General features: G+C 32.9%; 6 protein-coding genes across 18 annotated transcripts in view; 2 read left to right on the top strand and 4 right to left on the bottom strand.

Annotated features, from left to right (window-relative positions):
• Window positions 1-6067, top strand: part of LOC126849089 (pseudouridylate synthase TRUB2, mitochondrial) — a 54573-nt gene extending 48506 nt beyond the window's left edge. The window contains exons 1-4 of one of the 2 annotated variants that reach the window (XM_050590629.1): window positions 4219-4620; window positions 4954-5362; window positions 5443-5579; window positions 5698-6064. In XM_050590629.1, coding sequence (XP_050446586.1) covers window positions 4440-4620; window positions 4954-5362; window positions 5443-5579; window positions 5698-5969 — 999 coding nt within the window. In that variant the 5' untranslated portion in view covers window positions 4219-4439 and the 3' untranslated portion in view covers window positions 5970-6064. Of the gene's footprint in view, window positions 1-4218; window positions 4621-4953; window positions 5363-5442; window positions 5580-5697 lie in introns of those variants that run through there. The other variant, XM_050590630.1, reaches the window with a different exon arrangement.
• On the bottom strand, window positions 188-4063 carry LOC126849097 (ras-related protein Rab-9A). Of its 3 annotated transcripts, XR_007687350.1 has the most exons (5): window positions 3996-4040; window positions 2643-3816; window positions 2312-2568; window positions 2033-2233; window positions 188-1816 (listed from the first exon to the last, which is right to left on the bottom strand). XR_007687350.1 is itself a non-coding variant. In XM_050590649.1 (3 exons), the coding sequence occupies exons 1-3, from the start codon at window positions 3075-3077 to the stop codon at window positions 1798-1800; spliced, it is 711 nt and encodes a 236-aa protein (XP_050446606.1). In that variant the 5' UTR covers window positions 3078-4063; the 3' UTR covers window positions 188-1797. The 3 variants fall into 3 exon arrangements, 1 of the variants encoding a protein (XP_050446606.1); XR_007687349.1 differs by having other exon boundaries at window positions 2643-4062; XM_050590649.1 differs by lacking the exon at window positions 2033-2233 and having other exon boundaries at window positions 2643-4063.
• A 334-nt stretch (window positions 6068-6401) lies between the features above and the next one.
• LOC126849061 (ribonuclease 3) lies at window positions 6402-12632 on the bottom strand. 2 transcript variants are annotated; one of them, XM_050590544.1, is made up of 11 exons: window positions 12245-12632; window positions 11172-12067; window positions 10710-10953; window positions 10448-10639; window positions 10005-10362; window positions 9502-9919; window positions 8145-9096; window positions 7843-8052; window positions 7440-7762; window positions 6996-7141; window positions 6402-6670 (listed from the first exon to the last, which is right to left on the bottom strand). In XM_050590544.1, exons 2-11 carry the CDS (start codon window positions 12065-12067, stop codon window positions 6477-6479), a joined length of 3933 nt encoding a protein of 1310 aa, XP_050446501.1. In that variant the 5' UTR covers window positions 12245-12632; the 3' UTR covers window positions 6402-6476. The 2 variants fall into 2 exon arrangements, with proteins under 2 accessions (XP_050446501.1, XP_050446500.1); XM_050590543.1 differs by having other exon boundaries at window positions 11172-12632.
• Window positions 12633-12921: 289 nt separating this feature from the next.
• On the top strand, window positions 12922-16291 carry LOC126849068 (mRNA (2'-O-methyladenosine-N(6)-)-methyltransferase). The gene is made up of 6 exons (XM_050590564.1): window positions 12922-13042; window positions 13685-13970; window positions 14040-14195; window positions 14274-14422; window positions 14498-15862; window positions 15939-16291. Exons 2-6 carry the CDS (start codon window positions 13713-13715, stop codon window positions 16216-16218), a joined length of 2208 nt encoding a protein of 735 aa, XP_050446521.1. The 5' UTR covers window positions 12922-13042; window positions 13685-13712; the 3' UTR covers window positions 16219-16291.
• A 77-nt stretch (window positions 16292-16368) lies between these two features.
• On the bottom strand, window positions 16369-20472 carry LOC126849085 (2-oxoglutarate and iron-dependent oxygenase JMJD4). 2 transcript variants are annotated; one of them, XM_050590621.1, is made up of 5 exons: window positions 20389-20472; window positions 19958-20236; window positions 19580-19877; window positions 19213-19483; window positions 16369-19131 (listed from the first exon to the last, which is right to left on the bottom strand). In XM_050590621.1, exons 2-5 carry the CDS (start codon window positions 20193-20195, stop codon window positions 18673-18675), a joined length of 1266 nt encoding a protein of 421 aa, XP_050446578.1. In that variant the 5' UTR covers window positions 20196-20236; window positions 20389-20472; the 3' UTR covers window positions 16369-18672. The 2 variants fall into 2 exon arrangements, with proteins under 2 accessions (XP_050446578.1, XP_050446577.1); XM_050590620.1 differs by having other exon boundaries at window positions 19958-20431.
• Window positions 20473-21746: 1274 nt separating this feature from the next.
• LOC126849078 (uncharacterized) lies at window positions 21747-26641 on the bottom strand. Of its 8 annotated transcripts, none has more exons than XM_050590596.1 (10): window positions 26474-26641; window positions 25385-25780; window positions 25283-25315; window positions 25052-25084; window positions 24829-24858; window positions 23975-24229; window positions 23569-23766; window positions 23302-23460; window positions 23047-23191; window positions 21747-22090 (listed from the first exon to the last, which is right to left on the bottom strand). In XM_050590596.1, the coding sequence occupies exons 1-10, from the start codon at window positions 26538-26540 to the stop codon at window positions 21946-21948; spliced, it is 1461 nt and encodes a 486-aa protein (XP_050446553.1). In that variant the 5' UTR covers window positions 26541-26641; the 3' UTR covers window positions 21747-21945. The 8 variants fall into 8 exon arrangements, with proteins under 8 accessions (XP_050446553.1, XP_050446551.1, XP_050446552.1 ...); XM_050590594.1 differs by having other exon boundaries at window positions 23302-23514; XM_050590595.1 differs by having other exon boundaries at window positions 23545-23766.
• Between the last annotated feature and the right edge of the window lie 863 nt (window positions 26642-27504).

The raw sequence follows: 27504 nt of genomic DNA on the forward strand, positions 1-27504 counted from the left end.
TTTAAAGAAATAACGAGAGTTATATAATTCTTTTCCTCCCTTTTGTCTTCATGATATAAATTCTTGTTTCACATATTCTCGTTATTATTTCTCAATTTTTTTGTTGCAAATAAAAAAGATTTTGCCATAGTTATGAAAGAGGAAGAGGATAATGTTAATATAACTGATTAATGGGTATAATATGACATTTCTTAAACAAGCACAGTATAATTTATTTTTCCTTGCAAAATCGTGTCTCCTAGAATTATAAAATCTTAAGGCATACATACACACATATTGTACATAAGTCACATGTACATATGAGAAATAGCCTTGTTTACTAAGTATGTAAAAATAATAAATAACAATCAATACGCGCGCGCATTTTTTTTTTCATAAATAATACATTTTTTCATAAATAATGTATATGTAAGTGTGCAGCAGTATCCTTTAAAAAATAATTCATAGATTTTTCGTATAGAGATTTGGAGTAAATGATGCTTATGTATTATGATGATTATGAGATGAAGCCATCTCTCACCTTGATATGATTAGTATTTTATGTACTTAATATTTTAATTATCATTATATATTTTATTATAAATTTATATACTTCACATATACTAATTATATATAAAAAGCACCAGCATGTGCATATTTTATACACAATTTAAATCTTGTCGGAAAATTATTATATATTTTTCTTCTTATGCTATATATGAGGCTGTGTTTCTGAAGAATCAAAAATCTTTCGAATAAAATGTGCGGCAACGATGATTGTTTGTAAAAAATTTCATTCCTTCATAACATTATTAATTCGTAGAAAAATTGTTAGACGTTGAATGAGAAATGTTCTAAGAGCAGAAAAGCATTTTGTACAAATGTCAAATTAACATATAGATTCGCACATGAATATCCATAGCAAGATTATGCTTAAATAAAAAACACATTTTACTTTTTACTATTCTCAGACATGTATCGCGAGGATAAGGCAAATTTAGATTGCAAAGCTAAAATTACATCTTATGCCTATCCCTTATTTAATAAAGCAATTCATGATTATTATTGTATTATTATTATTTATTATTATATTTTATCACAAGCCAGTGGTGTGTGAAAACACTTAAAATACTGTTAGTAGCTTATTAAGAGCTGCACAAAGCGTTGATAGGACGTTTAACTTGATCTTAGATCTTAAGATTGTATTCTGGAAATATACAAGATGTTTGACAAGTAAGTGACCAAATGAAAGGTGGAGATAGATTTGCTCAAATTGAATCGAAAAGTCTTGGATCATTTTTTTAGTGTAGTTACGTGAGCGCTCCGCCGTTATAGCGGCGCACCACTACCAGGTGTGCGACTCACTGACGTGTGTCCAGTTAAAGATTGGCGCTAATTGGCCAGATTTTACTCAATAATAACTCTTTTATTATTTAAGCGTTACAAAAAAAAATGGTGCAGGACTTTGGTACAGGATCTACCCCCACCTTTCGTTTGATCATTTATCGGACATCCTGATATATCTATCTATATATCGCGCAATACATTATTTGTCTCATATACGACCTCTGTGGCTTTACTTGAGTATTTTATTAAGATTCATAGAAAAGAAAGACTTAATCAGTAAAATCATCGTTTGTTCATTACTAATAATATCCTATAAATTAGACCACTTTCTTTGGAAATTTTAATCAGCCTTAAGTAAAAAATTTGAAAGAACATATGCCATTTACATGCAATCGACGTAATTCCAGCGTGTCAATAAAGAAAGTTTACCATATAATGAATAGAATATTGTAGACAGGCAAGACATTCTCTTCAAATTACTTTGTTAGACCTAGAAACAAAGTATGCCACATGTGAAAAAATGATGTCTTAAGTATAATTTATAAAAATATCTATCTCTGACGAAACTGAAAAAAGAAACTGAGAAATGAGATTAATTAATCAAACATTTAACTTTAGTAAGTTCTATTTCTTTACTAACTAAAAATAAATTTTCACGAAGTGTCCTTCTATGATTTTATAAAAAATCAGTAAAATAATATCTTACACATATATCGTGTAGTGTTTTTATTGATCCTAAAGAGAATAAAAACACCATTTCTATGAGTTCAATTTGTGACATTATGTACTCCTTCCAAATGTAAAGAAACTTTAAATGACAGTTCCAAAAATATTGTATCGCATAAGATTGTATATATATGCTTATCTTCTTACAACCCATTTCAATTAACTGGTCACAAATGAAGATCTTGAGAAAAATGTATCATGCATTATTCCATACGAACATAAAATTAGAAACTAATGAAAATCATAAGCTGTGACCTACTCAGTGCTGGACACAGGCATGCAGCAGCTCGAACGATGTGGAGACTGCTGTTTAGAAAGATCGACAGTGTCTTCTACTAAAGGCCGTTCTAATCTAGCTTCTAATCTCGCCCATGCGTCAACCGCTGCCCCAAATGCTGCCTCAACATTAGTGGCATCTTTCGCTGATGTTTCAACTAACGGAGGACCACCATTTTCTAAACACCAAGCTTGAGCTTCTTCTGTGGAAACTTGCTTTTCAGACTCTGCAACATCCACCTATAAAAAAAAGTAACACTTCTTATACTAAAGTAAGATCACTCAATGTAAATTCTGCTTGTTTCATAGTTTACCTTATTACCAACAACAATAAATGGAAAACTGGAGTCTTCTTGAACATCTGCATACTTAAGAAATTCAGATCTCCATAGCGCCAGATTTCTAAAACTCATCCTATCATCTACTGCATAAGTCAGAAGACAAATGTCTGAGCCTCTATAGAAAGGTGTTCTCAGAGTCTTAAATCTTTCCTGACCGGCGGTATCCCATATTTGCAATGTATACGCTTCACCATTGATTTCAATATCTTTATTCAGAAATTCTACTCCAATAGTATGAAAACTGTGTTCATCGAAATGATTCGATACGAATCTGTTCATAAGACAGGACTTTCCAACACCACCATCTCCAAGTATTACCACTTTCAGAAGAGTAGATCTCTGGGAATTGCGATTTTGAAAATTACCGCCTCTGTTTGTACTCATTGTGACCGAATTGTTCGTCGACATTTTCTGTTTTTCTTTTTTTTTTTAGAATTTTTGTTTGAACAAAATCTTGTGTAATAAATATCTTCAATATATGTATACTCAAAATAATTCACATATATTCTCATTAAAGCCTAATTAAATCTCACAAACTCTCTCTTTGCCGATCAGCTGATTTTAAACAGAACTCTTGTATTTTAGTTTCTCAGAACTTGCGGCACACATTAAAATATTTCGCTGTTTACTACCCACGAAAAAACTTTTCTTCTTTCTTTCTCTCTCTCCTACTCTCTTTCGCTTCTATAAAATAATTAGCATATAAAAAGTTCTTTATTTTTTCTCGAATCCACTGCATAACCTTACGATTGAATCGATGGGAATCCTCATTGATTTCACGTTAAATTAAGAGTTTCGAAGTTTCGATGAAGAAGAGATTATCCGTTGAAGCAAGCTCGCACTTTTTTCTCGTGCTTTTAATTCAATTATCGTATTCAATTGCACGAGAAACGTCTTTTGTTATCGCAACACCGTCAATAAAAATAGCAAAAGAAAATTCGTTACGTTCATCAAAACGGATAACGCATTCCTCGATTTCTTTAAAGGCGTCTTTGTTGACACATCGATTTCCACGAATTTAATATCTTCTACTCGGCTACCCAACAGTTTTCAATCATTTTCTGTTCATTTGACACATTGCAGACGACAAAAAGGAACGCCCATGTTGGAGGTCGAGCAAGTGCGACCCTTGCAAAAACATGGCTACCTGCGATTATAAATAAATACCAGCCACTTTCATAGATCTAAGAATACAATTAGGGCATGTGTTTAAGAGATGAGAGTATATACGACTGTTAATGTTGAAAAAAAATTTTAAACTGTTAACACATTTTCATTGATTAACATTATATATGTTACTTGTTATCCGTTTTTATTTAACCTTACGTTTTATCTTTCACTTTCACACACATCACGCTCGCAAATGTCAAACATCTGTTCCGAGTCATAATGCATGAATAGCTAGATACACAATAATATATGTAGAGTTGACATTTAAGTGCCAACTTTGAGAAAAAAAAATCACACAGTTATTTACAAGAAAGCTGTTTTGGTACAGAGGAAAATTCAGAATAGAGATATTTCTATGCATATTCGCGGCGGTCAGTTTAAAAATCAAACAAACGTGGTTGTCGCATGTGACAGCAGCGATACGTAACTCTCTCTTATTTTCATAAAAATATTTTAAAATATATAAAGTTAGAAAAATAAGTTATTACGAAAATAAGTCATAAAATTATACAATTATTATGTTATGTATTTCACATCTACGTTAAATAAAATTTACACAAGTTAAAAGTGTACATAATACATAATGAGTGAGAGTAGTGAATGAGTAGTATTTCATTTTTTTTTAATATGAAGATGAGAACTCTGATTCCAAAAGTGGAACGTTTAGTTTCCGATGCTAGAATAGCATGGAAAGCTTTAAACGGCGTGTTTGCTGTGTACAAACCGCCCACCGTTACGTATTTAAACGTAAGAAGCACCATAATCCATCGTCTCTGCGAAGGTTAGGATTTTGTATTCATAATTATTTCTATATAATTTTGTTTTATTCACATACAATTATATTTTTTCTATAATTTCATTTTATTTCTTCTTCTTTCGATAAAACGTGAAGATATAATTTTAAGTTTAAGTATAAATTTAGGAGAGAGTGTAATGCTAAAAAAAAGACAAAGAATTTTTCTTTTTCTTTTTTATTCTTAAAATGAAATAAAAAGATATTATGTATGTGTTGTGGAAGAATCAAGCAGAATGATTGCTAATATAAAAAAAATGTAGATCTGTAATTAAAAAAAAAAATCTTTTAACTTTCTCAAAAGCAACACTTGATTTTCAGATTTGAATAGTATGCATGTACGTCCACCGATCCAACATGTGCGTATAGAGGGTAATACAACAGAGAAGATGCAAATAGTTACACATCCTAGTTATGCCGATCATCCTTTAGTAGTAGGACCACGATATCAACCTAAAGATTTCAAATTAGTATGTGCTAATTATCTGAGCACTAATTCATCAGGACTCATGATTTGTGGTATTAATGATGGTATTAAGTGGATTCATAAATTAAAAGATTCTAAGGCTCCGGTCAGTTATAAGGTTAAAGGCATCTTGGGACAAGCAACAGATAATTATTTTAAAACTGGAAAAATCATCGAGAAGTCTACATATAAATTTATTAAGCGCAACACAATTGATAGAATATGTGCTTCCATGCAAGCTGCTCATCAAAGAAAGATGTTTGAGTATGTTTTATGATAAATACTTAAGATATTAATTATTATTAAAGTTTACAACTATTAGTAATTCTTTTCTGTATGTTTAGAATATGTGGATTAGATATGCAAAGTCAAGCTGCATATGAGTTGGCCATACAAGGTTTAATCAGGCCTGCAGACAACCAAATTCCTATGATTTATACCATAAAATGTATAGATTTTACATCTCCTGAATTTACGTTAGGTAAATGTTATAATTTCTACTATATAACTCAGATTCCGATTTTTTTATTCATAATTATCTATTATATAATCACATATTGAGATGATCATATGCTTCATTTATATATTTGTGTTTTCAGAAATTGTAGCTATAAACGGAAACGAAATGTATTTGAAAACTTTGGTTCATGATTTAGGGATACAACTTCATAGTGTCGCTACATGCACTCAAATACTATGTTTTAGATATGCATTATTTAATCTAGATCTTGCCCTATTGAAAAAACATTGGGAGTTGCAAAACATTTTAGATAATATGGAACAGTGCCATGATATACTTAATCAAAATAGAGATCTGTTTAAACAAAACAATCCGATATTGACAACAATTGAAAACAAGATAAGTAACTAAAATTTGTTTTGGACTGTAAATTTTCAAATATAGAAAATAAAAAAAAAGATATATATAAAATACAAATTATATTATTATTATTATTAAAAATCTCTATATGATTTATATAATTAAAAACCTTTATATAATTATATATCCCCTCTATTCCATGAGAGAATTATCTTTGACCAACTAATTGTAAAAAAACGGGAGAAGGGGAAAGAAATGGAAAAATCTTCTAATGTAACATTCAATAATGAAAATGTATGAGATATTTCTTTAAATCAGTAATCTTGTTAAATCGACATGAATGTGTCAACGCTAATATAATTATTGCTTATCATGCGACATTATTGTTTATTAAAGATCCAATAAGTAGTTTTTAAAGAGATTTAAGGAGAAATAATTTTTTCACAGCAGGTAATATGCATATAATATCAAAAAAGTATACTATTTTGTTTGCATTTCTATCTGTGGAAATAAAAGTCATGATTTATTTTTATAAGAACTATATAAAGTAAAGAACAATTAGATTTCTCTTTTCTTTGAAGTATTGCTTTCTCTACTATGACTTCTCCTCCGATTTTGACTCGAGTCAGAATCGTCAGATCTCTCACTGGACCTTAACGATTTTCCTCTTGGTTTCTGTTTATTTGGCCATTGCTGCATTTTCATGCTTTTTGCTATTACACGTTTTTGATGGTCTAGTTGTGGGAATAAATCTGCAGAAAGAAAATATTAACAATGATAAACAAATCAAGAACAATAATTCTAAAATAAACTATTAAATTTCAAACAAAGATATATTTCAATTTATATAGATATGTTTTAAATTTCAATTAATATCTTTATAAAATATTAATTCGAAATTCTTACATTATTTAAAAAATTAAGAAATTGTAAAAAAAAATGGCAATAGAATTTTTTTCCATAAGATTGATTATAATGTCATTCAATTAATTAGTTATTAATTGTAAAGATTGACAAGATAATTTTAAATTATCTTGTATAATAATTATTTTATCATTTTGTATGTACATAGCATACCTTGAGATTTTTCTAGAGCTTCTTTAGCAGAATTCATTTCTGCTTCTTGGATACTATGTCCTGAAGCCTTAGCTAGCCGCTTCCCTTGGAAATACACAGCGACTGTATAAACCCTTGTATTAGTTGGTCCTTTACATTCGATGACTCTGAAAGAATGAAATCATATGAGATTGAAAATATTTTTTGTAAACTCATACATCCTTCAAATGTATGAACATTTACATGTATATTCAGAAATGATCGAGGCTTTGAAATGAGAGTAAATAAAACTTCAAATAAATAATTAAGATTCTTTGTTGTTAATTTGTAACAGCAGTGTTTTATGCTAATCAAGTAATAAATTAGTGTTGCAAATTGTAATCGTAATTAATAACAGCACACTTTCTTTTTCGTTTGATACGGCAATTCTAGAAAGGCTTTTCTGCCAAAAAACTAAGAACTTACTTGTATACAGGAATGTCTGGCTCCCCACCGTCCATAGTTCTCAAAGTTAAGCAGCATTGTTGCAGCTTGCTCTTTGGATCATTCCAGTCTTGATTCATGATAAAGTCTTGTAAACGTGGGAAGAAGCATACATCACAAAAGACGTGACAATATTTTAAACCTTTATCAACATAAAGCGCCCCGAGGAAAGCCTCTAATAAATCTGCTCTGTCTTTAGTTTTTAATTCGGCTTTCGGATTCCCATAAAGGGCGTATTGAGTCATACCAAGATCGTCACAAACGACTGCTTGTGTTTTATTATTTACGAGTGAGCTTCGCAATAACTGCGCGACATAAATGTTATCATTAGAAACAGATGAAAAAGTTAAAGTTGAAATAATCTATAAACAAATATGTTGCTTACCGATAAATGTCCCTCGTGATGTTCCGGAAAGAATTTGTACAAGTATTCAGAAACGATAAGTTGCAGCACCGTGTCCCCAAGGAATTCTAATCGTTGATTAGATCCCAATGTCAAATTGGTATATCCTATACTACGATCTGTGAACGCTCTAGCAAGGAGACGGATGTGAGTGAATTCTATTCCTATTGATTCTTCGAACTTTGTCAGTTTCTGTTTAACATAAGAGAAAATAATCAAGAACATGTAAGAGTGTCTCACAGATGAAGAAAACTTATTAACTTTCAATGTTGAACAATATATACCTGTAGCAATTCGAAACTGGGAATCCATTGTCTATCTCCTGTCGGTTCCTGTTCCTGAAGAGGATGCCGCGGATAGTTAACCCAAACTTTGCCAAGATTTTCCTCACCTTTGAAGAGCGTCTCTCCGAAAACTCGATCGGCCACTTCTATCCCTCCGTCAAGAAAGAGCGAACCCATCAACGCTTCGAAACAATTTGCCATTGCATGCCTCAGCTCTAGATCATGACAGAGATCGCTACCGTGTGCGTAGAGCATGTACTCTTCAAGACTCAATTTCTTCGCCAATACGGCGAGATGCTGATTTTGCACAATCGCCGCCCTGTAAGTAGCTAAACCGCCTTCTTCCAGATCGGGAAACATATGAAAGAGATGGATGGATGTGAGAAACTCGACGACTGCGTCGCCCAGAAATTCCAGCCGTTCGTTATGCGCTATGGATGATTCCGTTTCCGTTTTCGCACCGAATCTGGACATTATGTTTATCAAGGTATTGATGCCGCGTTTTCGCGTATTCATATAGTGGATTCTGCGATCGCCATACTCGGGTTGCCTTATACCGCAATTTGTCAGAGAATTTCGTGCATGATCCGGATTCGTGCCAAAGTTCTCGCGATAGCTGGGATGTGTAAGAGCCAGTTGGAGCAAATATCTGTTTTTAAACTCATAACCCAACGTACGTTCCAGATTATCCAAGGACTTATGAAACCGCAGATGACAGACAAGTACTGGTATCAGCATTGCATGCTGCACAATATCACACATAATGCCGGTTCTGTAAAATCCCTCGGAGCTGACATCGACTGTCACGTCGCGCTTCATCTTGCTCTGAGTACGTAACTCTTGCAGTTTGTTTTCTTTTGCTTCTAACTTTCTTTTATCCTCGAAGGAGGGTTTCGACATATTCGCAAGTAGATGTCGAAATTTCACATAATCTCTCCATGCTTTTTGATAACTAAATAAATTAAAGAATTAATTTTTAGAGAGTTATAATTTAAAGTGCAAATATATTGTGTGTGTTTAAAAAAATATAACTTTTGACAAACTTAAAACTACTGTGATTTTGTACGTTTGTATTATTTAGAGTAAAACATTTCTAAAAAATTATTTCTGTATTTTTAAGCAAAAAATGTAATTTATTCTTAGATTAATATATATATATATATATATATATATATATATATATATATATATATATATATAACGTAAATTATTATATATAAATTAGGAGATATAATTTTAAATTGATTAACATTCAACTTTATTTAACAATTTTATTTGGCATACTTTTTGTATCAAACTAGTACAAAAATTTTTCGTTTTAAATATAACATTTTATTGATAGTAAATGATTACTTACTCTGCATTTCCAGCATAGCTAAGTTGCGGTGGGCGGATACCAAAATGTACTATCTCGGGATAAGCAATCACGCCGGGTGGCTGGTCCACTTGATTTCTATCCAGCTGATCGACACGAACACTACATGGTTTCTTCCCCGGATAAGTTACAACCATTCCCTTTACTTCGTCCGCGAAATCTTGCCATTTATATTGCGGCATTGCCACCAATCTAGGTAGATCGTCTGGATCTATTAGAAGAGTACTGCTCTTTATCAAATAATTTAGAACTTCGTTCATCGACAAGATTTCTTGACCGTTATCAGCCAAATCACGTACAAATCTTGGCATAAAATGGAATTGTCCACAGCCGGATTTGTCCTGTGCCGCGTGCAGATCGAAATCTACGAGCTCCAAAATTTCTTTGAATAGATAAATCTCTGTAAAAATTTAGAATATTATGCTTTTAATAGGCATGATAAAGGAAAAATATGATGTTTAAATAAAGATATAGCAATCACTTACGAAAATAATCAAGTTCCTGTATCGTGAAATTTTCTGGTAATTTCTCTTCTATATAGAGGATTGTATATTCAATATTAAATCGTATAACTTTACAAGTGGGTAATTTGACTAGCGGGAAATGAGACAGCATAGAAAATCCTTCGAATATAAATTCATGTTCATCGTGTTTGATAATCGTCGGTGTCTTGGTCAGGAAATTAGTCGGTGGACTGATTGTTATTCTATAGTGATATAATTTGTCAGCATTATTTGTATTTAAATCACACTTATTTATTGCACCTTCTCCAGCATAAATTCCATGTCTTATTCCTGATCGCCGTGATTTCGCGCTACATCTGCATAATGGACCATCATTCATCTAAAAAAAAAAAAACAAAATTATAATATATTTTTAAATATGTAATGTTTAGATTTTTAAGAAATGAGACAATTCTAGATATTACCTCTCCAGGATCATTAAACCACATTTCAGGATGCAATCTCTGTGGATGCTGTTTTTTTGCCATTAACTCTTCCATTGTTCTATCATCCTCATCCATAGAGCTATCACTATCAGATGAAGAGCTACTGCAAGCTTCAGATTTATGACGACAAAGACGTGCTCTAGTTTTTCGCGGAGGTGGTTCATAGGGTGGCTAAATAAATTAAAAAGCTATAATCAATTTTATTGTATTTTATTAAGACAATTAATAGGAATATACATACCTGCAACGCTCTTGCTTCAGTTGCTCTGTCAATTAATAATCTCTTAAAAGTCATACATAATTCCTGTAGTTTAACAGTACTTTTCATTATCTTTGGATTATTCTCGTCTCTGAAATAGTAAAGATCCGCTGGTGCTGTGCGAGTCCAAATTTTTTTCTCGCTTTCAAGAATGCCTTCTGATCCCATTGCTGATAATTCGTTCAATTTTCGCTCAATGTCTTTACTTGTTGCACAATAATTCCGTCTTGAAGATATAAAAAAATTCTATAATCAGTAAAATCTTCTAATTTGTAAATATAAGATATGATTTTTGCACATAAAACAAGTATGTTGAATCAAGTATGTAGCTAATTTTGTTCAAAAAAAAAGAAAAAAAAGAAATTACAACATTATTTCTTATTGCATCTATGTCACATATTAAATACAAAAAGCCATTATGTGCTACATGTTTATAAATTTTACCTATATTTTTCTAAAAGTAACTCTCTTTCAGTGGGACCTTTCGTTCGTTTAGCATTGATTGGCGTTGTATCTCGGGTCGAACGAGATTCCCGTGATTTTGATCTCTTTCTACTTCTATTTCTTGTATACGATCCCTCTGAACGAGACGTATAACTTTCGTGCCTCTTATATGAAGACCTTCTCTCAAAATATCCACTGTCATATGTGGACTCTCGTAAATTAGACATTCCCTTGCTGTGTTGACGATATCTGTCCCTGTGATCATCATATCGTGATCTATATACTTTCTCCGACCTACTTTCTGGACTTCTAGATCTATGTTTGCTAATGCTACGATTAGGCAAGGTTTCTCTATTGTCGTAGTTCCATTCGGGTTCTTTTATTCTTTGCGTTGGTTCATACCTTTGCGTCAAGCATAGTCTCTCATTATCGTTATACGTCTTACTCGTATCATAGCCAGAAGTAGATGTATTTTGATATGATGGATTTGATGTCCAATTTGTGGTAGAGTCATTAGAATGCCATAAGTTACCAGCACTATTATTATACATGTCTCTAGAGTTTCTATCCCAATTTGCATAATTTTCATTCACATATTGTTGTGCAGATTCTGTTTTGTCATAATATTGATTATTATATTGTGGATCTGTTTGATTCTGGTAAGGAACATTGTTGTGAAAATTAGTTGCTCCATCATGATACATAGGCTGATACATCGAGTTTGTTGATTTAACGTTCGATACATTAGGAGGAGGTACATTGTATGAAAAGTTATAATTCGGTGGTTGATTATAATTAGGCGGTGGAAAATTTGACACTGGAGGCATTGGATAATACTTCATATGCTCCTGATTCCAATAGTACGTCTGTCCCGTGTTCATTGAAGGATTTGCCATCTTTGTGCAAAATTAGTTTTTCTTATTAATAATATCTTCTTATTACTTTCTTATAAATAATAATTTTCAAATTATATCAATGTTGAAAATTTCTGAATAACGATAAGTTTCAATAAAATAATTCTAATTAGTTTTATTTTTTATTTTTTTATTAGTATTTAAATATATTACTCTCACACTTGATTATATCAACAAATGTTGATTACATGTTGACACTCAGGTAAGTAGGTACAGAAACATAATGCAACATAATGAAAAAATGACTTAAACTGGCTTTAAAGCTTCCATAGTTAGAATCTCTTTATTCTAGATCAGCTGTTTTTCTGTAAACTAAACTCCTCCTTTGTGCGTTCTCCCATATTATTGGATCTCTCTCTAAACTCTGCTATAAATATAGAAAGTATAGACTGCTTCCATAATGTAAATATATTATGTTAATGTATTATGTAAATATATTATGTTTATATCATGACAGCTTTTATCATAGCTTCATCATCGTGAAAAAATGAAAATAATAATATCCTTTCTACGTCTATTCTTGCAGTTTCTCTCTCACGCGAAGAAGCAGGAAAGAGCAATGACCAATCATCTCCTACTATGTATCTTGCAACTTCCGTAAAAGCCGAAATAAGATTGGCCATCGCTCGAGTCACGCGTCGTTCTCGCGCGTTGCGCCGCATGCATAAGCAGAGCAAGTACGCGAAACGCAAGAAACTTGGAGACACTACGTTCCGCCAATCGTATTCGAGTATCCTCGCTCTCGCAGCGTTGTAAACGCCACCTTACGTTTCGTTGCGACCGTAACCGTACCTCCCCCCTCTCTCTCTCTCTCTCCTCGCCGCGCACTGTAATTCCTTTCAGTTTAAGCAAATGGCGTCGTACGGGTGGATATCGTTGCGTCAAATTTCACAAATCATGAATGAATTCTAAGTGCCGTCGCGCATTTCTCATGAATTAAGAATATTATCAGTTCTGGTGAGCCCTCTCGACTACGGTATATTTTATGCGAGCGGGATCGATCGCGCGACGCGAAAAATCGCGTATATTCCTAGATGTTTTCTCAGTATGTAAACAAACAGTGTATCACCGAGCGCTCTCGAGTTGCGAGCCGCGACGTTTTAAAAAAAGACTTTGTAATTATTGCAAGACTTTTCGAGCCTTTTGCAATTTATATGTATTAGTATACATGAGAATGAGCTCGAATAGATTATATTGTACAAAGTGCAATGTGCCTTTTCTACAGCATCTCCAATGGTCCATTTTAATCTTTTATTTTTACCGCGCATCTTCGATATATTTTCTTGCAAACTTGCGTATCTTTTGTGACATGTGTATAAGTTTTAATTGATAAAAAAAAAAAAAAAAAATAAAAGTAGTATAAATAGTATGAAAACATTTTATTTATATAAAATCTATATCTTTAATATCGCAAGCAGTTATACAATATTGCACATATATTATATATATAGTTTCACTCTTAATAAGTATATATAACATTTTTCTGTGTTTATTAAATTATGCATGACTATATTAGATGTAATAATCTTGAAGCTGTAATATATATTTTAATAGACACTTGTCAAATATATAATGTAATGCTTGGATAAATATTTTCAGTAAGTTGCGCCAAGCGCATATTCCAACAATGAACGAAGTAAGTGGGGGAAAGCAAGACATACCCAATACCTCGAATTGGGAAACTTTATCGGGGCAATCGGTGTCATCGCTGCCAGTCATGCACCATCACCATCAGACGTTACAGCAAGATGCAAATTCAACAATGGCGCAAGTTATAGTTCCTACGCCTGTGAAACTCCAAACACCCATATTAACACCGACACAAACTGTAGCCGATCACTGTCCTCAAATTGGTCATATACAACAACCACCCTTGATAACTCAGGTATATCGGAAGATCTTTTATTTCTTTTTAATAATTTCAAGTTATCAAATTATAAGAATATTATTATAGGGTGCACCACCAGGAAGCTTTCCGGAACTCGAGTTATCTGTAGAACTTCAACAACAAGGTTGGAAAAAATTTTGGAGCAAACGAGAAAGTCGACCATATTTCTGGAATAAGTTAACTGGAGAATCTCTGTGGGTAGTACCTTCTTTGAAACCTCAGGTACTGCAAAATAGTACAAACATCTGTATTATGTAGAAAAGAAAGAAATGTAATATATATATATATATTTTACCGAAGTTCGATCCAATCACGGATCCGCTTGGTATTTGTGGTGTACCACCTCCACCTGGAAATGGAACTATTCCACCTGGTACACCGGGAGGTACATTGAAACGGAGAGCATCGGAAGATGGGACTGTGCCACCAGCGAAGAAATTTATATTGGCGTAAGAGTTCAATTTCATCAAGATGTTAAAAAGTGTCAATATATGAATCAACAATTTATTTTTGTTACATGTTAGGGGTCCGTGGGATTTAGAGATACCTACGAATGTTATAATATACGAGAGAGCGCCGTCAAGTTTGCCGCATGTTCATCCCGAAGCGGAAGCTCTGCGCTGTGCACTATTAGCGAAATTACGACAATGTTATCAAGAATTATGTCACACTCGTGAATGTATAGACGCGCCAAAAGATTCTTTCAATAGATGGCTAATGGAACGAAAGGTCATCGATTGTGGCTCGGATCCGCTACTACCGAGTCAATGTTTTCCCGAAATTTCCATGTCCATGTATCGCGAGATCATGAACGATATCCCCATCAAATTGGTGAGGCCAAAGTTCACGGGTGACGCGAGAAAACAATTATCGCGTTACGCCGAAGCCGCGAAAAAGATGATAGAATCCAGGGCGGCGTCTTCGGAAAGTCGGAAAGTAGTTAAATGGAACGCGGAGGACACTTTTCAATGGTTAAGAAGAACGGTAGGCGCCACGTTCGATGATTTTCAGGACAGACTCGCCCATCTAAAGCGACAATGCCAGCCGCATCTCACGGAAACTGTTAAAGCCAGCGTGGAAGGTATATGCCTGAAAATTTATCATCTATCGACGGAATACGCGAAGAAAGTAAAGGATAAGAACAATCAAATTCTCAAGGATAATGGTCTAGGAGATGTTATACCTTTAGGAGGTCCGGCTAGTACACAGAGAAAGGTTTGGTGTTACCCAGTGCAATTCTCTCTCCCCACACCGAGACTTCCGCAAGTGGATTATCTCCCGGAGCGCGAGCAAACGATGCTACGCTTTCATGGTGACACCATGTATATTAATAATACACACCTCACCAAATTGGAACATTTGTATAGGTATAACTGTTTCGACGACAAAAAGTTTGAAATGTTTCTGCCACGCGTTTGGTGCATGCTGAAACGTTATCAGACATACTTTGGAATCAACGAAGGTCAAGCGACTCAGATGGCTCTCCCAGTTACAGTTTTTGAATGCCTTCAGAGATCATTTGGCGTTACGTTCGAATGTTTTGCTTCGCCTCTAAATTGTTACTTTCGGCAATATTGCTCGGCATTTGCCGACACTGACTCTTATTTCGGATCGAGGGGACCGTTTTTGGACTTTAGGCCGGTCAGCGGCTCGTTTCAAGCGAATCCACCCTACTGCGAGGAACTTATGGAAGCAATGGTCAACCATTTCGAGCGCCTATTGGCCGATTCGGCAGAGCCCTTGTCGTTTGTGGTATTTTTACCGGAGTGGCGAGATCCGGCTCCTAACGCGCTCATAAAACTTGAAGGCAGTCATTTTAAACGCAAACAAGTAGTGGTGCCTGCTATGGAACACGAATATAGACACGGATTTCAACATATTCTTCCAAAGTGCGTTTATGAATCATGAATAAATTCTGGACTTGTTTGTAAAAATAATTTATTCCACTTTGCAATATATTTCCAGAGGTGAAGTAAATATCCGAGCAGTACACGGTACGCTGGTTGTATGGTTACAAAATCCAGCTGGCGCAGCACGATGGGGACCCACAGAGGAGCGAGTTGAAGCCTTATTGGAAGCTTGGCGACCCGGTCGGGAACGGGAGAGAGACAGACAAGAGCTCCTTTCCCCGCCCAGGCAAACGCATCAACCGATACCATCGACGCCAATACCTGTACCCACAACACCAGCTGTAACAACGCCGACTGTGTCACCCGTACAGACATTACCCAGTCATTCTGTATAATTGTTAAATGATCTTCACAAGAAAAACATATAAATAATTTCCGCGCCTGGAAATAGATATAATCTATATACTTGTAATATAACTAAAACTTTTTCGTTAAGAAATTTCACATTTTGTATTTTAGCATATATATATATATAAAACTTTAAAGAAAGATAAGATGTAAAAATGAAAAAAATGTTAGGTGGTTATATATTCAGAGAAAAATTAAACAAACGTAATATATAGAGGAACAATCTATATAAACGTTATTTTATAACTAGCGACACTTTATGTGTTGATGATAAAACCCCACGATGTGAATATCATTTACATTTTAAAATGATCTTGTAGACATTTTTTCATCGATAATTGATCATTGATTATTCGGCCTTTTTTCTCTTTAAGACAGGAGAATAAGATTTCATTGTTTACTTTGTTAATAAACGCTAAAATTAAAATTATAAAAAAATACACTGAGGTACATATACAATTCAAATAGCGATATAAAAGATTTACTTATGCAAATACTTATATGACAAATACATAAGCACACATTGCAGAAAGTCTAAACTTTGCAGTAGTGGTTAATTGTTATTGATCAATGTGTTAGACTTTGTGATATGTGTGATGCTTCCTAAATATTAGATATACTTGCTATGCAAGATGAAAATTGATACTATTGGATATATCAGAAAAATTTACGAGAATAAATATGTGTGTTTATTGTGTGTACAGAGAGGTAAATGTGTATATATGCGAATGTATGTAAATGATAGAATGTATGTATTGTTTGTAATCGTCTGTATCTGCTTACTTGTGTAATCGCGGAGAAAATTTTTTATCAGAAAAGTGTGAGCGAAAAAGTTATCATATTTTTAACCATGACAATCTTCTTCTTTAGTATCAGGGATCATGGAAAAAAGAGCTAACTGTGTATCTCATTTTAAATAGCTCTTTGTTGGTGCAATATTTTATATCAGTTTGTAAGTAGCTACAAATCAGTGAGGAAAGGAATGTATAAATTAAACTCTCTGCAAGAAAAAGTACATATTTTTTATGGATCAATATGTATACACGGATATTATATAAAAGAGATATACTTAACATTCTCTTTCTATAGTTTCTTGTATTATTTATCTTCTTTTCTTTTTTTACATTTAACTTATTCCACTGTAAAGATTTTTTAGAAAGATTTTACAAACTAAAAAGTGACAGAATACTTATGTTAAAGATATGAGATGAATTTTTGCAATCCTTTCCATATCAAGCATATCTGTATTAGATATAGTATATATCGAAAGAATAGATTACATAAAAAGAAAAAAAAAACAGGATGCAAACTTAGATATGGGGTACACATGGAATAACAGGGCTCTCTAGACGCACACTCGTAAATAATACATCGGGAAAAAAAATTATATATATACACACATATATACATTACTAAACAATTTGATTAGAAAAATATGTCTAGTTTCAATCACATCAGGCACTTTTTGAAGAAAAATTTATACTTGCATCTTATAAATTTTATATATTTTTTATTGCAAATATATATGCCAATGTACATGTATGCTACCCACCCGGCATGTAACATTTGATACTTTCTGACATATTGCTGCAATATTTCATACATTGCAGCAATGTATCAGAAATATTATATGCCGAATGGGTATATATTTGGGTCTGTACACATACATACACAAATACATATAAGTGCATATATGTCCATGCGCATGTACAATTATTTTAACATATATAAAAAAATATATATATAAGAATATTTATGCTTATATAATTGATAGTGAATAAGACAATACGCGTGAAAGCTAAATATAAGTTATGTTTTGCAAGATACTATTGTTTTACAAGCAGCAGGGATGATGTATCCATGATTAGGATGCACTTATAGCTTAGCAGAGAGAATTCAAATAGGAATTTTTTATTGTAAATCTTTATAAATAAATGTAGAGAATGTGTAGTATATATATTCAAGTAAGGAAAAAAATATTTTTGTTTAATTATACTTTAGATAAGAGATAATTTCGCTCACATATGAAAATACACCAGAGCTTCTAGAGTTTCTATTTATCATATATACATCATAGAATATAAGATCATTGTTTTTTGCTATATGTTTCATATAGCAAAAATATTAATAATTTTTTCAAAAAATTGAGGACTTTTTTCATCTTCTCTGATGCATTTTATTTATGGATAAATAGATAATGTGTCTAATGTAACTTGCTTATTGTACAAAGATAATCTTAAAATATGATCCTGCAAAATGTTATCTTCTAAGAGAAAATTTAAATAAAGTTAAGGGAGGAAATTTATAAAATTTTAGACACAAGAATATGACATGGTTTTTCATAACCAAGTAAAAGTGCTATATATGAAAACAAAAATCACAATTTGCCTCTGTTAACAAATTTGTTTAATTTGTTAACCATTGAATTTTGTTTTGCGCGATCATGGAAAAGTTACATTTTCGATGTTACAAGATGATTTGAGAAATGAAGTAATAGTTTTTAATAAAAGCCGTGCTTCATCATTTTCACACATCAAATTGTACACAGACAGATCTTGCGCGTCTGTGATAATATCGTCCAATACATTTTTCAGTACTCGCAAATCAAATAAACAATGATTATATCCAAAAAAATATTTGCGAAAACTGATAACTTGATCTTTCTTTAATATAGCATGTAAACGATTCTTAGCAATAAATGATATAAACTCAAAGAATTGTTTATAATCCATGCCGTAAGAGGTCTTAAGCATCAATTGGCAATGTTCATTCCAATTCTTCATGTCCTTGCAATCATCGACTTCTTTCATAACAGATCTTAACTCCTTTTTTAATGCATGCCATACATTGCCTATATTGCAACCATTAATCCAATTATGATTAATGGAAATTGTATCTTCCTATATAAAAAATGGCGCAATTAAAACTTTGTCAGTTTACAATAAAACTTTCTTTTTGCAAAAAATATTGCAACTATTTACCAAATTCCAAACTTGATGATGCCACCCTGATGGTACAAATATAATCTCTCCTGCTTCTTGAATTATATCAAAACATTTCAACTTTTTACTATCATATGTTTTGTATTTTGTATGATCATTAAGATCCTCCGAAACTGCATCATATGCTAATTGTCCATAAAGATCACGAAGATGATCTTCCTCATGCGGAGGAAAAATTAGCCATCTCTTTCTTCCAACTATATTTGCAGACCAGCTATATGATGTAAAAACATCTGCATGTAAAGGAGTCCTAAACAATTAAATATACAATAAAAATGGTCTATCAATATAAAAATAAGTTTGAAATCTTAAACGAGAATACTTGTAACATTGAAAATGTATTTACCATGTTTCTTTTGGCCCCATATATATAAACATATAATCATCATTTAGTTTAGGATGAGCGATATAATATTCGTTTAACCAATCGGATACAAAATACCGAGGTACTTCATAAATCGGAATATCGGGAAAATTTTTCACGCAGTGCCAATCTTTTAGATATAATAACGGCATCGATTTCGCATAACTGTTTTGCTTATAATCAATCCAATATTTCAAATAACTTTTCATGGGCATGTCATCTTTGAATTGCGAGTTGTAAAATTTTCTATTACAATCGGCAACCGGGACAACGGTATCTCCTGGACAAATTAGAAATTATGTTAATAATTAACATGTAGAGAGTCATCATCTTCTCTTCCAATGAGAATTTCCCACATACCGAACAATGTACAAAGTACTTCAAAATTCGGTGCACCGTTCAAAACCCAGTCGCGTCTGCACGGCCAATTTTCAGTTGCTCGGGAATTAATAATACATGGTTTATTACATATTAGATATTTCGAGAAGAAATCATTATACGTGACTTTCGATTCCTCAATTCGCTCGATTGTATCGGGAACACGAGTGTCCTCGTCAAACGAATATAAACTGTCGTTAATTTCAATAAGCGTTGACATGACCAAGACTTGGTCTTCATCGTACAGTATAATTATTGCATCTGCAAGGATGACAAAATGTTTATGATATCAAACAGCAATGTAGATTTAGAAATATCCATTTTAGCTGTCGAGGACATAATGAGATTTGCCAGTCAAATAATATTGTTCTACGATGTAAGTCACGCATCGAATCGGTCGGGATTAACCTTACGTAGTGTGACATCGCCATCGCTCGTGATATATACAGGTTATATGATTAGGTTAGGTTAGGTTAAAGGTCTACAAGCCAGTACAAGCCGTGGCAATCTTACACCACGGACTAATTGTGCTACCTAGAATAGCAACTAAGGGAACTTTCCAGCGAGAAACGCACATAAACACAATGTCATATGATTGGCTGTCAAATAAAAAAATTTTTGAAACTTTAAAAATTCTCTGTTGATAGCTAATCTCATGACATTGTGTCTACTATGTTTTCTTGTTAGAAAGCTTTCTAACAATTTTCATATATATAATAGTCGTATGCCATAAAGTTTAATAATGGAATGGCTCTGGCTAATCATTATTCAAACGTGTTCAAACGTCAGAGTACACATAAAAAAACCATGGAATTATTGACCAATAAATAAATAAATTAATAAATAATAAATAAATAATATTAAATGTATGTTTCTCAGGTTCTAATGTTCTACGATCTTCCAAAAGGATTTTCAAAATTGCCATCGCTCTCTATTCTTCTTTTTACATTCTTTTTCTCTCTGCAGATCTCTCACTCTCATTTCTTCATCTATTTTCTCTCTCTCTCTCTCTCTCTCTCTCTCTCTTTAATTTCTCCGCGGGCTTTTCCTTCTTCCATGCGTGCAAAAATATTTCCGTCTTCGCGCATGCAAAAATAAATAAAATATATCTTTTCGGGGAAATTCCGTTTATGTCATCGATATAATGCTTCATGCAAATAATTCTCGTATGCATAAAAGGCTGTCGTGAATTATTCATGCAGAGAGACAAGTATATATCAAATTATATTTGCGTTTCTGTTAGTTAAATACATCATTGTTAGAGGGTTTTATCTACTAATTTTTTTCTCAAGTAGAGATATAAAGAGATATTGCGAGTAATAGTGAAATATATAACGTATATATATGCAACCGGATTTACAATGTCGACAAAAACGTTATGAGTATATCGCGATTAAAAATTCAAACTTCTATAATCACCGGTTATGCAACGTGATAAATAAATTACATCGAGTGATGAGAATTATTAGTGATAAGAATCAGAAACCAGTTTTCCCAGTTAATCAAAACGTCATTAACTAGCGAAAATAGCTTTAATAAATGATGGAGCATATGATTATTTCATTTTGTATGACTTTTATGTTATGACTTTGTAAAATTACTCAAATAATTATTTTAAAAAATTTACAGTACATTTGGTTATAGTATGTATATATATATATATATATATATATATATATATATATATGTATATGTATATACATTGCAGCTATACTCTCCTCTTTTTTAAATGTGTGAGTCTTTTTAAATATAAAATAAACTACAAAAGATACACAATTTTCATAAGATTTATTTTTTTCAGACGCTGAATTTTTCTGACAATTAAAAAGTAAATAAAGCGTAGACTTCTTATAATTTTATTGTACTATATTTATGTTACAAAATGCGATTATAATCACAGCTAATACACTCGTCAATCTTCGGAAGAATTTTTAACAAAGTAATATTTTAGTTCGAAAATTAAACAAATATTATCCCGGAATTTTACCCGCTTTCACGGAATAAGTACCTTTACCAGAACTATCTATATTAGCTGCGCTGCTGCTGTAAACACCTTTGGCACCTTCCACAGTGCCACTTGAACCTTCGTCAGTATCACCGATACGGGAGAATAAACTGTAAATAAAAAAAGCATGTGGCAAGATTCTAAACGTAAATCGAACAATTGTCAAATTCTTAATCTATCCATCTATCATTAATATATTTTAAAGTCTTTAAATACCATATTATAATAGTGTTTGTCTTATTAAAAAAATCTTTTAAAGAAAAATATTGAGTCTTGATAAGTCACAACTAAACATAGAATTATATATATTATTAATATATTGTAGAATAATAATATTTAATGTGTTATTTTCATAGAATATATTTTTACTTCAGGCACATTTTCTACTCCTTTTTCTAGCGTTCTTTTTTATCATTTTCAATTTTTTTCGTATAATTGCAGTAGTAATATCACAGTTTTATATAAATAAGAAATCAGCAAAATTATTAAAGCAACTTTTTGAAATGGAGAATTTTATAAAACATACAAAATGTGTAAAAAAAAAAAAAAGATACTATTAGTAGTTGCTACTTAGGTTTATTTTTGTTCTTTTATGTCTCAACCAAGACACAATATTTGTTCAGTAAATTATCATGTCTTACTGATTTCCATAATCAAGTATAATTTGCATATTATCGGTTATTGTATGACGAACGGGAGTTACGGAAGCATTCTTTCGTGAAACTTGTTCACCTTGTAAACCTATTCCGCTATTGAAAAAAATCAACTCGAATTTACAACGTACAAAATTCTGATGTTTTTACATTATTTTAGTAAGAGCATTTTAAATGTTAAATCATCCTTTGTTTAATTATCCTTCTTAGAATATTTAAGGCATTCATATAATTTATTAATAAGAAATTCTCTGAATGACAAATTGAGGAATCTTTTTTTTAATTCTTTTTTTCTTTTAATTTTTTAAAAAATGTTAAACTATCATTACTATTCAAAAGTTATAGACAATTAGAATCGAAATCAAAATATATCTCTTAATTATTGTCTAATTTGTATATTTGGCGACACATACTCTACTCCCGATCCATGTCCTCCGTGACCTCCAAGACCTCCGAGACCTCCGTATCCTCCGCTACCTGCACCGGCGTTTGCGCTAGCGCTAGCTTGAGCATTGGCACTTGCTCCGCCGCTACCACCGCCGCATCCTCCAGCACATCCTAGAATATCATACACAATATGATCAGAAATTTAAGTTCTAAGTAATTAACAATTTTTTTTTTAATCGTTGGATCTTTATCGCTTGCAATTCTCTTTATCCAAAAATTACCTCCACCTCCTGTTCCGCTACTTCCATATCCGCCTAAGCCTCCTCCGTGTCCACCACCCAAACCACTTCCTGAACCTCCACCTAATCCTCCGCCATGTCCGCCGCCTAAGCCTCCTCCGTGTCCACCACCCAAACCACCCCCAAGACCTCCACCCAATCCTCCTGCTCCTCCATGTCCACCACCTAAACCTCCTCCAAGACCTCCACCCAATCCTCCTGCTCCTCCATGTCCACCACCTAAACCTCCTCCATGTCCACCACCCAAACCACCCCCAAAACCTCCACCCAATCCTCCTGCTCCTCCATGTCCACCACCTAAACCTCCTCCATGTCCACCGCCTGAGCCTTTTCCATGTCCACCGCCTAAGCCTCCTCCATGTCCTAGACCGTGTCCACCACCTGCGCCACCGCCGCTCCATTTATCAGATCCGCCACCAAAACCGGCGTCACCTCCAAGCCCTCCATCTAATTATCAGAAAATATAACATGTGTTATTTTTCATTTATGATATATTATAAATAGAAACGAGAAGAATAAAATGTAATTTTGTCATTTTTGAAATAATTGGATGGTTCATTAAAATAACAAATGTCGAAAATATAAAAAAACAATAATATTTTACCTGATATATTCTAATAATATTACAGTAAATCTATTACTTATATACACTTACGACCACCTCCATAACTGCCTGAGCCGCCGCTACCACCGTAACCACCAGCACTTCCACTACTACCGCCGTAACTACCTGCGTTAGAACCAGCACTGCCAAAACCACCACCGGCACCATCATTACCATATCCTCCCGAGCCACCACCACCACCTAAGGAACCGCTTCCGCCATAACTTCCGGCACCGGCACTACTTCCACCATAACCACCGCCAAGACCTCCACTAACTTTACCAACTCCACTTCCATGACCACTACCTAAAATTGTTTTAATTATTAAACGAATTTAATATGTAAAAATGAAAATAGCAGTGTATTTAAAATATATATTATTAAATCATATATTAATCAATATTATAGCAAGAGCTAAGAAGCATTTTAAAGTGTATATTAAAGTGTATACTTTATGGAATTATTTTTTTCTATATAGCATCTATATATGCAGTAATATGTTTATATGTTCCATGTGAGATGTGATAGTTAATGAAATCTACGATTAAAGCGACTCGAAATCTAATTAATAAAATCTAAGATTTTACGTAAAATCTACGATTTTATTAATTAGAATTAGCTAAGATCATTAAATTTTAACTAGATTGAAGCTTATATCGTCTAGACGATTATATTTATATTTGCTTCTATGTTATTTCTAAGCTGTGTAAATTTTTCAGCATAATATATTTTACATTATACTCTAGTGTCTTAATCTTGTTAAAGTGTGAAAGTTAGTAAAAATATCAAACTTTATTGCTATTATTATTATAATTTCTAAGCACTATAATTATAGATATTTATACATATATTTTTTTCTATGTTAGATTTTATACTAAATTCAAACTTTTTCGTTTCAGACTTACCACCATCATAGCCTCCACTGCCCCCGGATCCTAAAAACATTTACACAGTGTATCATATATATAAATAAATAATTATAACTATTTTTTTTTAAATAAGGTATTTAAAAAAAGCATTGTGAAGAATCAAATTTTTTATGCATAATTAGATACATTCAATAATGCATTTAATTATTTACGATTGACAAAGATATTAATAATACATGCAAACTTTTTGTAGACTTACCACCACCGTAGCCTCCACTGCTTCCCGCGGATCCTAAAAACATTTACATAATATATTATATATTATAAATAAATAATTATAACTATCTTTTTTAAATAAGATATTTGAAAAGACATTATAAGGAATGAAATTTCTTTTATGCATGATTATATATTTTCAATTATACATTTAATTATTTACACTTGACAAAGATACTAATAACACATGCAAACTTTTTCATTTTAGACTTACCACCACCGTAGCCTCCACTGCCTCCTCCGGGTCCTAAAAACATTTGCATAAAAAAGAGTAATTGCAAAAACAAAAAGATTAAATCGATAAAAATGAAATTACCAAATCCACCGCTACTAGCACCTGCACCGGCACCTCCGAATCCTAGACCACTGCCACTGCCACCTCCATGACCTCCACCGCCTCCATAACCGCCGTGACCGCCGCCACTTCCTAGACCACCACCGCTACCTCCTAGACCACCGCCACCTCCTAGACCACCGCTACCTCCTAGACCACCGCTGCCGCCACCGAAACCACCATGACCGCCGCCTCCTCCATATCCACCGGCATTCGCTAATGCCGAGGACTGAGCACCTGCTGAGGCACTGCCGATAGCTTGAGCATCGGATTTGGAATAACTGCTACCACCCCCATACGCACTTGCGCTGGCCGAACTGCTGGCACTGCTGGAAGAATATCCTCCACTGTAACGTTTCGAACGCGATAATCCGGCCTCTGTAACAAAATGAGAAAATAGTTTTTTTTTATTTTTTCTTCAACGATACCATAAATCGGCGAAAAGGTGACTTCAATCATGTTAATATTATACGAAATATTCATATATCTCTGATGATATTTTATACGAATTCTTCTCTTCCACTTGTATTATAAAGCAAATGCAATTAATTGCTGAACGTTTACAAGGAATTATATATGCATTAAGCAAAATAATGGATTATCTTGGGTCAGAGTTCAAGTACTTTAACTATCTGTTATCAGCAGTTGCACTTGTAAGTTCTGTATTTAAGATCTGTTATTGATTTCTGCATAGAGGAAAAGTTGAACTATGTTACGTAGCTATTTTATATTCTCATAATGATCCTTCTTCGAAAGCAAGAAATGATCGTAAAGCTATAAAAAGAAAGAAACGCGTTATGTCATGAGAAACAATGATCACCGTTTTATTAATAATTTAAAATCTTAAAAACAAGAATTGCTCCAAAAATCACTTTGCATTATATCGCAGAGAACATTATTTTTTTTTTATGATGGTAATAAGTCGTAGTTTTATTGTTTTACTATGACTTTCAAGATTCTTCTCTCTTTATAATAAAAATGATGACAAAAATTAAAATGTATCCTGGCAAAAGAGATGAGACTATTAATGACGAATGACGAGACGTTGATGCAATTTCGAAAGTAATTTACCTCGCGCTTGGACACACGCTGCAACTAGTAATAAGGCCAAAAGGCCGATCGTTCGATACTGCCTCATGATGATATCCGCTTCTTATCCCGATCGGTCGCAGTTACCAAGTCTTTATATCTTGCCTCCCACTTCGGTCGCTCGTTCCTTCCTAAAACACCGGCTCTTTCTGAACGTCGGATTGAGAAACAACAGGAGCAAAAAATGCGTTGGATGCGTAGTCAAGGTGAAGGTAATCGATGGCTACATCTATCCTGAACGGAATACTGGTCTGTCATTGCAGATCTTCTCACTCTTGTCTATCCGATTGACATTGATGAACTATTATTCTGTTACATAATACGAAACAATGTAAAACAAATTTATTTTAGAAAACTGTCCTAAGGTAAAAAGAGAGTTTCTCCTTATTTTAAGAATAAATATTTAAGAGTTTTACTTTAAGAATAAATTTATCAAATTAATTAAGTAGTATATTTTATATCAAAATCTCCTGGAGAATTCATTTATGTTAAAACAATAATTTTGATATTGCATATATTATATGCTTCTTTTCAAAGAAATATGGAAAATAGAGGAATTTTTCACTTTGATAAAGCTATTTATAGTAAAAGACTGTTGTATGATTCAAATAAACGATGCTCATGAAGGCCAGGAGATATATAGACAATTATTGAAACAAGAGATTTAATCATGATATATCGACAGGTAACAGAATCATATAAACAAAGGAACTTTCTTCTTAATATTGCATTATCACTATTTATACATTGTCTGGCTATTGTTATAAACACAATGTTATAAACACAATGTCTTATACAAGGCACACATATATCGATAATCATTTTAGTTATTTATTTGTTTAAAAATATAATAAATACCTACACACATGTGGTCGATAGCTTATGAATTAAACGGTAAAGAATAATATAAAAAAGTGTTGATAAGAGTGAAATTGATATTGCCAATAATTTAATGATTAATTATTAAACAATCTTTGGGGATGACATCTAAGCCAATAAGTGTTTTTATGAAG

The sequence above is a fragment of the Cataglyphis hispanica genome, chromosome 4 (assembly GCF_021464435.1).
Source record: "Cataglyphis hispanica isolate Lineage 1 chromosome 4, ULB_Chis1_1.0, whole genome shotgun sequence".
Lineage (NCBI taxonomy): Eukaryota > Metazoa > Arthropoda > Insecta > Hymenoptera > Formicidae > Cataglyphis > Cataglyphis hispanica.